Here is a 16,668-nt window from a genome sequence, read left to right as displayed (position 1 = left end):
CTTTGCATTTATGTAAGAATAACATAAGCAATAAAGTATGTCTTACCTATTGCAGTGCCACCTTGTTTCTTCTCCTCCAGTATAGCTGCCAGGTCCTTCTGTTTGCTTAGCCTTAGCTTAGCACAACTGGGTTCATGGTCCATGCTCTTCATCTTCAGTAACTGGTTGGCCTTTTTGATCTTCTGACTGTACTGCCTAGCCATGAGGAACACTCTGTTCTTGCCCCTCTCCCCAAGCTCAAGAACCTGGTCCCCAGCTTCCACACCCAGCAGCAGACTGGAGGAGCCAGAGTCCATGCTACTAAAAAGGGCATGAAGCTCTGTGTCCTTTGGTGGAGGGATGTCCTCATCATCCATCCGGAAACTTCCGCTGCTTAATCTTGCCAGTTTATTGCGAATGCTCTTCACTGTGCCAGGTTGAGGCTCTGGGGTAGGGGGTAGAGGAAGGGAAGGGGCTACAGGAGAAGACAACGCTCCGTCTTTCTCATCCAATGTAGTTTCTGGGAGGTCTGGAATGTTGAGGATAGGGATCTGGAGACCTGGAGGGGGATTAGCGGGTGGGTTAGGTGATCCAGGTGCAGCACAAACAACAGGGGTTGTTTTTAAGGGTAATTTACATGAAGAATCACTTGACTTTTGTGCAGAATTAGCTTTCTTGCTTGGAGATTCTGGTGTTTTACATTGGGAATCATTATTTCTCTGTTGTGACCTGTTCACTTTACTTGGGGAGTTATGTGTTTTTCTTGGAGAGTCTTGTGCTTTGTGTGAGGAATCATGTCCTTTTTTGGGAGAGTCATGTGTTTTACATGCATTGTCTGTTCCGCTTACAGGAAATGCAGCTGGAAGTCTGTCTGGTTTCTTTTCATTTTTCCGGATGTAGTTTTCCAAATCCGTCCAGATCTCATCCACTTTCTCCAATGTATGATCAGCTGTGGAAAGCTGAGATGTTTCAGGGTCTGAAATTGCAGCAGAGGGAATGTGGTTCTGATCCACCTCTGTCATATTTGTAGGACAGATTTTTTCCTCAGATATAAACCCTCTTAAAATCTGGCTAGTCATGAGATCTACCTCAGATGTCTGCAAACCCTCTGGTTTTCCACCATCCATCTCATTTGCAAGGACTGGGGGCTCCTGAAAGACAATGGTGTCGTAGACATTCTCCTCATCCTCAACAATTTGCAGCTCACATGTCTCAAATGGCTCCCCCTCTTGACCAGAAGACCTATTGCTCCCACATGAACTCTCAGTTTCAGTTGGAGTTATGATGACTTGAGGAGCTATCCTAGATTTGACCTCTGCATGGTTAACTTGATCCTTGCGGATAAGCCCCATGGCCTGGAGCTCCTCGTAACTAATGTTGTCATAAACATTCTCGATATCATCGATTGTTAACTGCTCGGCAGATGATGACCCTGAGATTTCATTGCTTGAAGACTCAGACTGGTTGTTGGTCTCTTCCTCTTGTAGGGCTCGCTTGGTAGGACTTAGTTGCTCACTCTGGTTTTCTCCAACACTGCTGGCCCTGCGAAGTATTCTTTTCCCGCTTGTAGGAAGATCTAGGCGTGATGTTTTATTCTGTTCAACATGCCAGCTACAGGGTCTTTCTGGATGGTCAGCAGTTTCATGGTCACTCTCAGCATCATGACTGCTTACATCATTCTCCGTTGGAAGGAACATCTGATAGATGTCTTCATCATCATCAATTTGGAAACTCTTTTGACGAGTGGGAAACATAGCCCTCCGGACTCGATGATCTGTCCATATGTTGCGGAAAGAAGGTTCCTCTCCAGTTGCCAGCCTGTTAGACATGTGTTCATTTCTGTCTGTTTCAGGAGGTGCAGTCACCCGTAGGATAGGGGGGGTGATAACCTTATTTTGCAGGGACTCTTTAGCAGTCTGAATGAAAAATGAATGATAAACATTTACCATACATTAGATTATTGCTGCAGGAACTAAAATAAAATATTGATAATGACAATTGTGAGACTGATCAATTTTTCAAAGCATGAGAGCATTCTAACTTTTATTCTTTTTGTAATGATCTGTTTGCTTTTCTAAGTATAAATGCAAGCAAACTCCATTCGTTGAGACGTTGCTAAATCTCAAAATAATCATTTAACAAAATAATTAGTGGTGTGAACTATGTCCCAGCCACATCATGTGTCACCATGTCCTTACCTGGAGGTCTGCATGAGTAAGGTTGTGGTTTCTCCACTGGTCAATGCTGTCCACCGACACTTGCTGGTTTAGTCTTTTCCGGCTACCCTTCCCTGGCACTCTCAGCTTGCCCCCAGAGCTCTGGTTGTGCAAAAGTTGTCTCTTAGAACATTTTTCAAAATCATCTTTATATTTGAAAATAAGAGAGGTGAATGTCCTTAAAAAGATTGCAGGCACAATGGTAAGATGTTGTCTGGATACTGTTATACAGCTAGGATTTTCTGGGTGGCTTCTAGATATATTTTGGTCTCTAGATATGCTTTTTGTCTCTTGTTCAGTTTTTTCTTAGCAAGCACCACTAATTATTTTACAAACAATTGTACTTCTGATTTAGAAAACAGGCTAGGACTAGTATTAATCTGGAGTGGCTGAAGTTTGACATCATTATGTAGGCAGCTCAGAACCTACACCCTTACCCTACTAGCACCTCCTTGTTTGCTGCTATTTTAAAGGCTTAGTTCACCCAAAAATGGTGTCATTAATCTGTCATTAATTACTCAGCCTTACACTTGTAAGACCTTCGTTCATCTTCAGAACACAAATTAAGATATTTTTTATGAAATCCAAGAGGTTTTTTTTTTATTATTCCCCATAGAAACCAACATAAATACCACATTCAAGGTCCAGAAAAGAGTAAAGACATCATTAAAACAGTCGACATGACTACAGTGGTTCAACTTTAATGTTTTGTTAACTGACAAAAATACGTTTTGTGCGCAAAAACAAAACAAAAATAACAACTTTATTCAACAAATTCATCTCTCCCCTGTCATTCTGCTACGCAATTTACGTTGTAGAACTTCCGTGTTTACGTCCGAACACCGGCTCATTATTGGCCAGAATTTCAACAGAAGACACAGAAGAGAGAATATTGTCAAATAAAGTTGTTATTTTTGTTTTGTTTTTGCACACAAAAGTATTCTTGTCACTTTATAACATTAAGGTTGAACTGCTCTCATCACGTTGTCTATTTTAACAATGTTTTTACTTACTTTTCTGGAACTTGAATGTGGACATTTTCCTTGCTTTCACTGGAGGATAAAAAAAACCTCTCGGATTTCATCAAAAAAATTCTTAATTTGTGTTCTGAAGATGAACAAAGGTCTTACGGGTGTGGAACGACATGAGGGTGAGTAAGTAATGACAGAAATTTCATTTTTGGGTGAACTAACCCTTTAACAGACCTCTACGTAATTATTAATCTGGTGAAAAAAAAACATTAAATGTCAATTCAGACTAACCAAACCAGTATCATCCTCATCATCAGCATCCTGTGGATGCAACTCTTCGTCTACATCACTGTGGTCACCAGGGTCCAGAGATTCCTGTGATTCGCTGACAAGGCTACGGGATCGGCCAATAGAACCCAGATGGGCCACAGGTGACAGCAGAGTGACTCCAAAACTAGAACGCTGTTAGGAGCAAATACATTTAATTTTTTTTATTTTTTAGATTTGCATAGACCTTATCCACACCCCCCCACCCCCAACTTTTTGCTCGTTGTTTTTTGTCTTCAGGTTTTTATATCCACAGTGATCTTATGATGTTATGAATTTATGAATGAACTGCTCATTTTAAAATCTTCCCTGTCTACTGACATTTGTTAAGACATCTGCTTTAAACATTACAATGCTCACAATAACTTTAATTAACTCTACAATAAGTAAATCCGCTTCACTGGCTAATTATTCTTTGAAAGCGATGCCATAGAAATATACAGAGCTACCGCAAAAACAGACGTTCAAAGATAATATTATAAATATGGTGGCACACTTGTTTCTCTGGTGCATAAGGATTATAATGCATTGATGCTTGCATGTTATGGTGTTCTTTACCTTCTGTATATCTGGACTGGATACTACAGCAACAATAAGGAATAGAGAAAGAAAAAAATCATAACATATCAAAACATAATGTCTAAATTACATTATAATGTCTATCTATTTGCAGGCATAATTTTTTCTCAATTATTATTTTTCAAGCAAATTCTACTTACTTATATGTTTGGAGTTTTTCAATAACTTAGATAAGGGCTCTGATGAGACAGAAAGACATGTACAGCAATGAGTGAAATGATGATCAATGAAAAACAATGTTTGTTTGTTTGTTTGTGCTGTGGGTCTCACCTGTCTTCCTGCGTACTCTCCGGGGCGAGGGACCCTCTTTGTTCACTCTCTTGTCATCAGAGTTGAAGTTTAAACTTGGGTGGTCTGTAAAAAAGTTAAGAAAAGTATATGAAATCTAGTCATTGTAAACACACGTAAAGTGTGTGGCTTTCAATTTAAAGTTTAGATAATACTTACTTGCGGTATCCATCTCCAGAATGGCCTGCTTAGCCTGTGGAGAGACAGAAAGAAAACTGACTTCCTCAAATACAACTATTTATTCATATGTAGTTTTTGATGAAATACCTTGAATTTGTGCTAATATATATATATATATATATATATATATATATATATATATATATATATATATATATATATATATATATATATATTATATAAAAATGTATTATTATGCAATTATAACTTTTTAAAATATGATTGGAAAAAAAGTGTTACGGTTGTATTATTACAGTGATGAGAATTTGGGTGAATAATAAAAAATGTCACAATGCAAAATATCAGAATGGTCCTAAAAATAGACCATGTTTTTAATGCAAAATATTATTTTCTTTTTTTCTTTTGATTTTGAGGTGGTTTACATGTGGTTTACCCTACTAAAGGTAAAATAAATGCGCATAGAAAACAATTCAGGATCTTGAAATTAGTAAAAATCATTTAAACGAGTACCTTTGAGTATACCTTAACATGAGTAAACAGACAAGTGCATCTTTTCTCTGTAAAAATTTGAATTTTAACAACTGAATGGCCTCTGGGTGGTGCTATGCCTTCACTTCTGTAAGTACAGAAACTTCTCCTTCACCTTCGAAGTTCTTTCATTCTCTTTGAGATGTGAACTACTTTATCATGACATAGTTGAGTGTGAATAGCCAGATTTGGCCACAACTGCCTAATCACTGAGCACGCTGTACAAAAGCAGAGTTAGGACAGTATGTGTATATGCGTGCTCTAACCTTGGCCGGTATTTTGGCAGGATGGTTTTCAAGGATCAGTCGTTTTAGATGCAGGACCCACATTCTCTTGTCCTGTTGAGACTTTGCCTGAAAGTGGATTAGAGATATATCAGCACAATCTGCAAATTTAGGATAATTTACTGACACACCTCTATAAAACTGCTGTGACCGAGTCATCCCGCAATCAAAGAACATCAACACCAATCATCAAAATCAAAACAAACACTTTCATCAACCGGGTGAACGTCAGCACAATCAGTTACTAACATACATGTGTGATCGACTGGAACTGCCACTCAGCAGTGACGCACTTGTACGCAGTTCATTTAAAAAGAAAGTAAACTCTATCATTTTTCATTAGGGTAATACATTTAAAAAAAAAAAAGTTTTATTACAAACACACAGGGTCATGGGTGGATGGATGGATGGATGGATGGATGGATGGATGGATGGATGGATGGATGGATGGATGTTCTATCTCATATTCTCTTAGGGTTAAAGGCAAACAGAAAGGCATGTATTATTTGCTAAGATAACAGTGATGATTAGGAGACGAGGTGATTTACGGCGTTATTTTGGTTCAGTCTTCTGTGGCACACACTGCATCATATTTATGACTACTCGGCTGAGGTCCAACATACAGGTCAGATGTAACAGCACTGGCTTTAGGCTAGACTCGTACTGTCACACTTATGTGTGCTTATATTCATACTTGCTTAAGCCTGTAGGTAGTTGGGTGTGGTTTTACTAGGGTAAAGTTCAAGGCAATTGGCTGTCCGTCAGAAGTCTGGCCTCACACTGAACATTCCACTGTGTGTTAACATAACCTGCTGATCTTTGGTTACATGATGTGTATGTATGTGCGTGTGTATGTGATAAATTACCTGCACAGTGTGTTGAAGTTTGGGGTTCTTGTAGTGAAACACGCTGAAGCTTAGAGGTTCTTTAGGAATGACTTCTACCAACATTAGGTTACAGCACTAGAAAATTGTAGAGATGGGAATAAAAATAGAATAGAAATTATACACAACAATTTATGCACACACTGTCAAAAAAAAAAGGAAAGATATTATCTTTAAGCCCAAAATATACTTCACTTTTTACACGTATGCGAGGGTCAGCGTACAGTGTGGGTGATGCGAATTTCAACATCAGAAGAGTATGTGGGTACTGTACATGTAACGCTGGATTTTTGTAACCAACATGCACATACATTTATTTTTTTGCAGTAATTAGTTTATCCACAAGGTGGCAGCTGTGCCCTAGTGGGGCGTCGATTCACAAGGTAGTCAAAGAAAAACTGCATAAACAAAACAGACCGGAACACATGCAAGCTAAAGCGACAATGGAGGCCTACATAGACGAGACATTGTGCGAAGAGGTTAGAAAGTCCCCTCATTTGTACAACTCTAGCATGAAAGAATACAAATATATTTACATGGGCTGTAACTCATGGCAAGAGATAGTTCAAAACTGCGCATGCGTCAAATGCCTGTGTTTGCGTACGAGTCAAATGAAGTATACTTTCCAAGGCTGTGCATTAGACTGTGCGCGTACACGAGCGTACACGTAAAAAAAACTAAGTATACCAAGGGCTTTAGGGATACAACAGCTTCTCACTGGGGCAGTACCCTCAAAGTGACACCTTTGCACCCAAAGGGTGTATATTAATACATTGGAGTAGTAATACCATATGTTCATAATAAGGTAGTGATATGTACACTTATGGTACTACTACGAACCCTTGAAATAAGATACAAAAGGTGTCACTTTGAGGGTACTGCCCCAGTGATAAGCTTGGAAAGTTCAATTAAACCCAGTTTATTTTTTGAGCTAGTTAATTCAGTCAGTGGATCAGTTGCATGATCCTATGATCCTAGGTTCACCTATGATCCTATTTTCACACTGTACTATTTGGGTCCAAACCATAGTATGTTCACATCATCATTGTGAGTGCAATCTGGAGCTGTTTACTGTAGTAGCTACATAATGCCTTTTTGTGTCTTTGGATTTTCCACCAAACTTTACACACACAGAATGTCACTTGTGTTTGCCAAGGATACACTGCAAGAGATGCAAAGAATGCAAGCTGCTCTCTGAAGGTCATATTTCGGTGACAAGCAACAATGAGAATTGCATTATGAGCAGGAGCGTTCAAAAATCAACTTGTGCATCCTCATTCACAGTTTACTTGCGAGAGTTTGCTTTTTTACCGATTGTGAACTGGATTCATTTGAACCCAATTACCCTATACCACCTTTTGAAGTGGCAGTTTGTTAGTTCACACCAAAGTTTAGAAAACCATTTCCACACCTTCAAGGACATTGGCTGGTCCAAGTTGGTGTAACATGTTAATCAGCTGGAGTTCTGGCAGGTGAGGATGAGGCTGAGCTGGTAGAGCACCTTGGCAAAGTCTAACTACCAGCAAAAAAAAAGCTACCATGAACCGATAAACAGCTTGACCACCTTGACCTGGTTGTCCAGCAGGTGAAACTACACTCTAAAAAATGCTGGGTTAAAAACAACCCAAGTTGGGTTAAATTTGGACAAACGCAGCATTTGGGTTGTTTTAACCCCACACCTGGGTTAAATGTTTAGACATTTAACCCAACCGCTGGGTCAAAACAACCCAAACCATTTTTAACCCAACTTGGGTTACTTTTAACCCAGCATGTTTTAGAGTGTAGTAGGTATACAGTACAGGCTCTCACCAGGATGTGGGCCTTGTAGGTGTAAGTCTCCTCGCGTTTCTTGGTGATCAGCAAAAGTTTGTCGAACAGGAAGAGCGTTCTCTCATTTTTCGCTCTCTGGATACGGAATGTTCCTTCGAGAACCAGCTCGCCATAGCCAATCAGATCAGGGCCCTTCCAGTTAGTCAGCAAACTCTGAATCTCCTGAGAGAGAGAGAAGGGAAGAGCAGAAGAGGAGGAGTGTTACTTTCCACATACATGACTTTAGCCGGCAGGCAAGTTGGGAATGACGTTTATGCCTGATGAGTCTCAAACCTAATGTTCTATTATCTGTTACCACACACCCATAAAAATGTGTGCACCCTGCAGCTAAAGCAACTTAAGGGAGTTAGTAGTGGGTTTGAACTGATCCACGCTGGTCATTTATGGCACATTTTCTATTCAAGGACAGAGTCTCAGTGTTTAATCAATGGACTACTAGCTAGTGGTCTTGTGTGGTGCTGACATAGTAGACTAGGGGTGTCCAATCCTGCTTCAGGAGGGCCACTTTCCTACAGTTTAGTTTCAGCCTGCTCCAACACATCCTCCTGGAAGTGTAGTCATCCTGAAGACCTTGATTAGCTGGTTTAGGTGTGTTTAATGAAGTTTAACCCCTCAGGAAGATTGTCCTCCAGAGGTAGAGTAGGGCACCCTTCTTGAAGACCATCTACACCAGCTTGTGCAAGCAAAAAACAGCTACCATGTTCTAAACAGATGGTAGATGTTAACTAAATAGATGGTAGAATCTACTGGCACCAGAGGTTTCTATGAACTACAGTACGGTTGGAAAACGCGGCCCAATGTGTGTATGAGTGTGTGTATGGTACACAAACCTGCAGCCTCACTGCATGCTCGTGTTTTCTCTTCATGTCATTGATGTGCCAGGCCACCCTCTGCATGGTGTCGATCGCCTCCTGGATCACGTCATACATCTCTGAATCCTTCTCCAGATGAGTGGCGATCTCCTGCAAGACACCAGTACACCTCAAACTTCAGATCTGTGACCATCTCTACGTGCGTGTCATTATGTACAGGTGGACTAAGAAGGTCATTCTGTGTGTGTGTGTGTGTGTGTGTGTGTGTGTGTGTGTGTGTGTATACTTACATGCAGTAGTAGATGGTACTTTAGGATCCTCTGGACAGGTTTAAGCAGGTAAGAGCCGAGAGGAAGGGAGTGTTTAAGACTTTCCTGGCGCTCTCGCAGAAACTTTGCCACCATTTTGTTCCGCATGCACTCTGTCAAGACAGCAACGGACCTGCAGATGCACACAAACACACTGTCAATGAAAACCATTCTACTCACAGACTTCTACAGACCATTCTACTCACAGATGTGCACAAAGATGTGCATAAACAGGTCCCACACATACTATTTATTATATATCTCTGATGCAATGGCCAACATACACTTAAGTGCATTTAAAATGTCTGAATGACATTGCATTAGATACAAAATAACTTTTAATCAGCTGATCAGGTGATGTTTGTTGATGTATGAAGTCAGTTCCGCTCACGTTCACACAGGTGTCCTAGAAAATTAACCATATTTAACCAAATTTCTGTCATCATTTATTCATGTTGTTGGAAACCTGTAAAACTTTGTAACTGTTATTATGCAGACTGTTTTTTTTTTCCTATACAAAGAAAGCCACAGCGGTCCTATGTTGTTTTGGACCCCACTGATTTTCATTGCATGGACAAAAACAGTTGAAACTTTCTTCAAAATATGTTTTTTTATGTTCCATAGAGGACAAAAATACAAGTTTGGAACAACATGACGGTGAGTAACTGAGGTTTTATTTTTGGGTGATCTAGTCTAAGTGTCAAACTTTTTTGGGGCCAATGTACTGTATATTACTGCATACATAAACACACACACACACACACACATACACACACCAAAAACTCATGTACACATGGTTGAGAGCGCAAGGTCGAGCCCTTCTGTTAAAACACAGATTTTACAGTTTATTGGATCTGCTGCCACACCTCAGTAAGCACTAGGACAGATAGATGTGTATGTGTGTGTGTGTGTGTTTGTGTGTGTGTGTGTGTGTGTGCACGCGTACGTGTGTGTGTGTGCGCGCATTCCAGCATCCTGCTCACAGACTTCACATTGTCCCAATGGGAAATATGACCCGAGTATCACTGAGATACAGCTATTGCTTTCAGGAGTGTTACTGTATGTGTGTGTATGCGTGCCATATGACCTTGGTTAGGGTCAACAGCTGTGTGAGGGTGTGGAGAGAGGCTCTCCATGGCCCAGACAAGAATCCATTCACACACACACACACACATTTTTCAGCATCTGATGAAACTACTACTGAGTCATGTCACTTTTAATTTCTCTTAACATCAGAAGTAGGACTCGTGACAGCACGTGCTGCACCAGTGTGTGTGTGTGCTTGATAAAAATGAAAAGAAAATTGGGTGTGTGCGACATTTTTCAAGGGAAAGGTGTTGTATGTCAGTGCTTTTGTTGAACTTTGTCAAATTTCAGGCTTATGAATAGATTCAAATCTCTGCACACATACAAGCACCCAAAGGCAAATATATCTGACACATATTCACATTAATCTCCAATAACATTTATTCAAGGCCTCAGCACTGTTCAGCTACAAAAACAGCGAATTACTCTTTATATTTCCATCTCTGATTCTCGTTTGCCCATTCACACACCAAGACAAATGTTTGTGAAGTTGACCCAATAAAGCTTGCTAACCAAGGAATGCTACGCTATTTCTTATCTCTAGAAACTTATCTCATGTTTATTTTAGTATGGAATAAAACACTAATTGTAGTGTTTAGCTAGTCTTGCATAAGTTTTGACTAGTCTTGTCCACTTGGTCCACAGTAGTGTCAGTCTCCAAAAAAGAAATGTGAAAAAAAAGTGTGCAGAGTTTGTAATCAGAAATTGTATGTGATTCACAGAAGTAACTCAGAAAACAGTTCTGCTCATGGATGTCTGGTTTATTCGCTATTAAATGTCTCAAACAAGTATCTCTCATAGATTTGATGCACTAATTTGGCAAACTTCAAAATCCAGGTAACCATATACTCAATATATACTTAAAACTAGCCCATTTGCCTTTCAGGTGGGTCCCCCAGTAAAAATCACATTCTGGGGGTAAAATCTGTGTTTTAGGAGGGGCTCCCCTGGTAAAATTCGCATTCCAGGGGCTAAATATCATGTTATTTGGGGTCGCTTCATCTCGCAGACATGCCTCTAACTACTGGAAGTTGTGTGACAGTCTTTGCACCTGCAACTTTTTTGTTAACAATGCCATTTTTCTCTATTAACAAGCATATTCATCATCCATTATTAATTGTACAATGCATTATTGGAGAAATTAACTATCTAGTCATGACTGTTTCCTAAAACTCTAATGACTCTGTTGCACATATGTTGTGCAAAACACACTGGATCAACAATAGAACTGACGTTAGACATCGTCACATAGATGGTGGAGTAAAACTGCTGCTAAATAATTGGCTTGAGATCGAATTAATGTCAGCTTGTTGTTGTAAATAATGAAAATGGAATCTGAGAAGCACTCTCTGTTGTTTTGCAGATTTCTGATTCATTCACGGGTATTCACTCTAATGTCATACTCTAGGATTCACATACACATGCACACTCTTCAAAAATGGTGCTTTCATTCAACTGACAGAGTAAAAGATGCTGAATGAAATTTGTATATGGAATGAACGCTATAGATTGTACTGCATGTCAGCTTATTTTACTAAAGAGCATGATCTATTTCAATCCACATACTAACAAGAAATGATACGTCTGCGATTATAACTTTGAGATGCTGCTTAAGGCTCTGATATACTTCAAGAAAAGCCAAAGAATGAACTGGTGTGACATTGTTTAGAACAAAATTAGATCAAATCAATACCACTGGTCAAATACTTTGAACTTATTTTACCCCTAAGCAAAGAACGAAAAAGAACTTCGCCTTGAGTATATTGGGGCCTTTATGAACGTTCATTGCAACTATGTTTTCAGTTAACAGCGTTGAACTATGATGGTAATGATGCAATTGCTATTGGGAAGCACACCCTGGTCATCTTGGCGGCCACCATAACTATAGTCTTCATCTCATTTTTAGGGGTAAAATAAGTCCAATAGGTTACTTGGTGCACTTTAAATGTAATAAACTAAGGGGGGTCAGATTGAACAGGTGATAGAGAGCCAGACAGGCAGAGAGGGGGTTTCCCTCAGGGGTCAACATATAGAAACAGACTCCTAGACTCCAGTGGTGTTATACACATGCACACACACAACATATAATATGACCACACACTCTCAAATGTCTCACATTCCACACACACACAGGCATCTGAGACGGCCACTGCTCTTGAAGTCTTATAAAGCTCTGTACTGAGTGAAAGATGGCGACACATAAACCACAGGAAGTGAACTACAACCACAAACCACAGGATGTATTTCTTACCTTGGATAATTTGTGCAGTACTGTGTGTAAATGTGGAAGTCTTCACTCTGAAAAACAATAAGGAAATTAGGGTTAGGAAGATATGGCAGTCAGCCAAGGAAAAAAAGCTAGATAAACATTAATACCTTGATGAAAAATAACGCAGAAAGGTTTCGGTGACGGTAAAGGACACTTGTGCAGGACAAGTAACATGCTTAATTTAATACATAAAGGGTTAGTTCACCCAAAAATAAACATTCTGTCATCATTTACTCAACCGCATGTTGTTCCAGACCTGTAAGACACATTCATCAGATATGGTAACCGGAATCGGAATACCTTGTTCTCAAACACGTCTCACTGGCACACTTGAGCTTTGCTCTTGCGTGTCAGGCAAGTTTGGCTGAGGTTCCCTGTACCATATTTGATGAGCTCTATGTATGTTTATATCTAAATCAATCCTAAATTTGATAAATGAAAGCACACACAAAACAAAAGTGACTGACAAGAAGTCTGTAATCACATAATATATTATTAAAATAAAAGGCAGTTTAAGTATAGCACACTTTCATGATTAAGTAACACTTAAGTCCTCTTTTAAAATATGCACTTTGTAAACTACATAAAACTACATTTTAAATAATTATTTTCAATCTTTTGTCATGCATGATTATAATTTTAACTGTAATGTGTTATTCAATATTAAATTTAAAATTAATATATTTAAAATGTACTAAATTGCAACTTTATTGTTACAAATGTGCAATTACAAATATATTTAATGACATAAGTTTCAATAGAAATGACAGTTTTTTATAAATGCTTGTCAATGCATGAGGAAATACACTTTATATTGCAAAGATAATCGAATTATGAAAATTACATATAAATATGTACTTAAGTCCTACTTAAGTGGGTCCAAAAAAAAAAAAACATTCTACAGTTCGCCAATAAATCTAAATTTAAACTATAATACATTTTCATTTAACAGCAATTTAAGTGTCCCAAAATATTACATTCCTTTTGTACTTACAGTAAGTATTTTAAGTGTACTTCTTTTTCACAAGGGTATATGTCCAGATGTAGACGGCTATGTCAGTGTGTGTGTGTCTGTTTCTGCACATAGGCTTGCTCTGAAAGGTCACATCAGGATGATACGTTACACTAAAAGATTCACAGGGCCAGCGCGCACACACACACACACACACACACACACAAACACACACTGTACACATGGTGACTGTAATAGGAGTCCTGATGTTGTGTTTATAGTAATGCTAGATGTGAGTGTGCTCTGATTAAATCTCTCTCTTCTCCTCCTTCATCTGAGTCTTTTGCTCTCTCATTCCGCCTATATGAACATCAAAGAACTTGGAAAAGTACAGAGAGTCTGAGTATCAAAGAGCCATTTATCCTCTTCCTCTAATATCCCTTCTCTAGGCCGCCCCCGTCGGCTTTCACATCTGCACACACACACAACCACACACACAGGTAGCTTTATTAATGAATGTGTCCCTGCATAAATGCTGTGACTCAAACACACACACACACACACACACACACACACACACACACACACACACACACACACACACACAGTGAGTGGAAGGTTCTCCATGGGAAAATGTCAAAATACTCTCCTGTTTTCTAAAGTCTGAAGCACAACCAGATGTTTGTTTACTGTTTGATAATGCTATAGACTTAGAACAAAAACCACAGTCAGAGCCGAGTCATAGCCTGTAGCACATGTGCTCCAATATCAATACTTATGTCAACTTAGTTTCGTTTCAGAGCTGTTACTATATTTGCATTTTGGTGTTTATGGGCAACTGCATTGACCAATCAGCATCCAGGACCAGAACTCTTCTGTTTTAGGGTTGTAAATACTTCTTTCTAAACTGCAAACAGCAGGTGGAGGATCCTTACTGTTCTCAGAGAAATACACTAAGTCAGCGTTTGTCCTCAACAGAATGAGAGAGAAAGGGCAGTGTTCTCAGGAAAGCTTTGATAGGAATCAGATGTAATAAAACCTCTCGCTCTTACTGGAATCCTGAAGCTCCTTTGTGATATCAATACCACAGAACCGGCTGAGTAATGCCTTTAAACACACACACACACACACACACAGTTCTGGGAGTATTCGCTAATGATGACTAACCTTTATCGAGAGCACTGACCAGTAAGCACACACTGATCTTTATACACTGTAAAAAGTGGAAACCTACAATTGTCACTAACCCTTAACCATAAAAAAATAATGTTATGTTGATTCAGTAATATTAAATAATGTTTATGACTGGAATAAAACAAGTTCATTTAGATGTTACCATACCATGAAACAGCACAGTTCATTATTGTTATTAAATAATCTCTGTAATTGAAATATAAAATAAAATTATAAAGTAAAATAAAAAATATTAAATTAAATACTTAAACTTAATTAATGTAAATGAACATTAGAAATATTTGCTTGGCAGCTAACTGAAATAAGTTCACATTAATTTACTCAAACTAAAATGGAAATAAAAAATAAATTACAACTGTAGAAATATTTAAAAAAAAAACTAATAAGAGACATAACAAAATTACTAAAATGTATTATATTAATATCATATATTATAAGAATATTATAATAGTATATAGTATACATAATAGTAAATGAACACTAATATAGTTTAGACTGATTGGATGAGGAACTTAAAATTAATTTATTTGTTGTATTCCTCTCTGTAAGTTGCTTTGAATAAAAGTGTCATCATATATTTCTAATAAATACAACAGTTACATAACTAACTTCATTAATAAATGAATTTCTAATTTTATATTTAGGCCTATTTAATTTTCTTAATTCTTTTCAAATGTATTATTTAAACTTATTGACATACATGCCCTTTAAAATCAGCTGCAGGTGGCAAATATTGAAATATTAAAAAAGATTAACATCTGACAACAACTACAGACTAACCTGTATTTATTTACATAAAATTGATTTGTTTTGTATATATTAATATATTTGACTTTTTTAAATTTACCTTTGAGGACAGTGTTTTGTCAGAATTTGATAACTTCTAGGCACACACTTTTTTTTTTTTTGTGCACTGTAAACACACACAGATTTAGATTCCTTTTGTAAACTCTGAGCCATATGATTAATTACCATTGTTCATAAATACCATATTTGATGTTCTGTTTTAAGGGGCTGGTCTGGATGTGTGGGTTTTGGGCTTTATATGAGTTCTCGTAAGCCTCAGTCATTTGCACCGTGTAAATTGTCAGCCCCCTGCTAACGCCACATTAGCACAACAATCACCCCAACAAAACAAAGCAGTTACCACACAAAACCACAGAACAGAAAACCACGGAAACCAGCTGCATTCCAGCAGCTGTTAATTGGAGCTATAAAACATTGAATACACACTCAAGCATGTGTTATTACGCCAGTCAATAGAGACACTTGAGGTCGGAAACTAATTATAACACGTAATAGGCATAATAGAGTTGATGATTGTTTATGTGTGTGACCATGTGATAGCTTTGAGCCTGACAGCATGAGCATTCTTCATAATTCCTAATTTTGCATTTCATGAAGGAAAGAAAGTCTTAATTATGGTTTGTAATAACCCGAGGGTCATTTTTAAGTGATCTAACCTTTAAGGTTTGCTGAGTGAAGAAAACAAAATCACAAAGAAAAGAGTTTTTACCTTGGCTACGAAACACTTGGCAATGGCAACTGGGTTGGCGTTACACTTCTCCAGGTCATGAAGCAGATCACTGAAACACACACACACATTCATTATATATTGTTACTCACATCCATGTAGCCGGACTGAGCCATTATGAAACTATTCAAAATCTTTTGCAGTTATGCGGTGTATTGTAGGCCATGGGCTGCAAAGGAAAGACCCACTTCCATGAATTGAAAAGCATTGTGAATGTATGTGTATGTGTGTGTGTGTGGTCACTTCTGCACTGCAGTCATGTGAAATAACACTCTGTTAGTGTGTGTGGGCTGAATCTGGTGTGAGTCGGGCAAAATGTGCAGGTGTGTGTGTGTGGTCCAAAGTGAGATGAACTGAGGAAAGACATGACATCAAATACAACAGACAGTGTAAAACAGAAGATCTTCCATAAAGGACAGTTTCTCTGAGTAGGGCACTGCACACATGATACTCCTAAACAAGACATGTTGTTCTTTTTCGGCAGAT

General features: G+C 38.4%; 1 protein-coding gene across 4 annotated transcripts in view; it reads right to left on the bottom strand.

The window, feature by feature from the left end:
• LOC137009504 (pleckstrin homology domain-containing family G member 1) overlaps positions 1–16,668 on the bottom strand; it is a 52,189-nt gene that overhangs the window by 2,912 nt on the left and 32,609 nt on the right. For all 4 annotated transcript variants that reach the window (XM_067371783.1, XM_067371784.1, XM_067371785.1 and 1 more), the window contains exons 4-17: positions 16,165–16,234; positions 12,485–12,531; positions 9,130–9,280; positions 8,858–8,989; positions 8,007–8,189; positions 6,180–6,275; positions 5,296–5,382; positions 4,520–4,553; positions 4,343–4,426; positions 4,213–4,251; positions 4,052–4,074; positions 3,458–3,628; positions 2,178–2,297; positions 47–1,895 (exon numbers count right to left, since the gene is read on the bottom strand). In XM_067371783.1, the coding sequence (XP_067227884.1) occupies positions 47–1,895; positions 2,178–2,297; positions 3,458–3,628; positions 4,052–4,074; positions 4,213–4,251; positions 4,343–4,426; positions 4,520–4,553; positions 5,296–5,382; positions 6,180–6,275; positions 8,007–8,189; positions 8,858–8,989; positions 9,130–9,280; positions 12,485–12,531; positions 16,165–16,234 (3,086 nt within the window). The remainder of the gene's footprint in view (positions 1–46; positions 1,896–2,177; positions 2,298–3,457; positions 3,629–4,051; positions 4,075–4,212; positions 4,252–4,342; positions 4,427–4,519; positions 4,554–5,295; positions 5,383–6,179; positions 6,276–8,006; positions 8,190–8,857; positions 8,990–9,129; positions 9,281–12,484; positions 12,532–16,164; positions 16,235–16,668) is intronic.

The sequence above is a fragment of the Chanodichthys erythropterus genome, chromosome 20 (assembly GCF_024489055.1).
Source record: "Chanodichthys erythropterus isolate Z2021 chromosome 20, ASM2448905v1, whole genome shotgun sequence".
Taxonomy (NCBI): Eukaryota; Metazoa; Chordata; class Actinopteri; order Cypriniformes; family Xenocyprididae; genus Chanodichthys; species Chanodichthys erythropterus.
The sequence above is the reverse complement of the archived record's forward strand: the minus strand, read 5'-3'. Positions and strand labels throughout refer to the sequence as shown.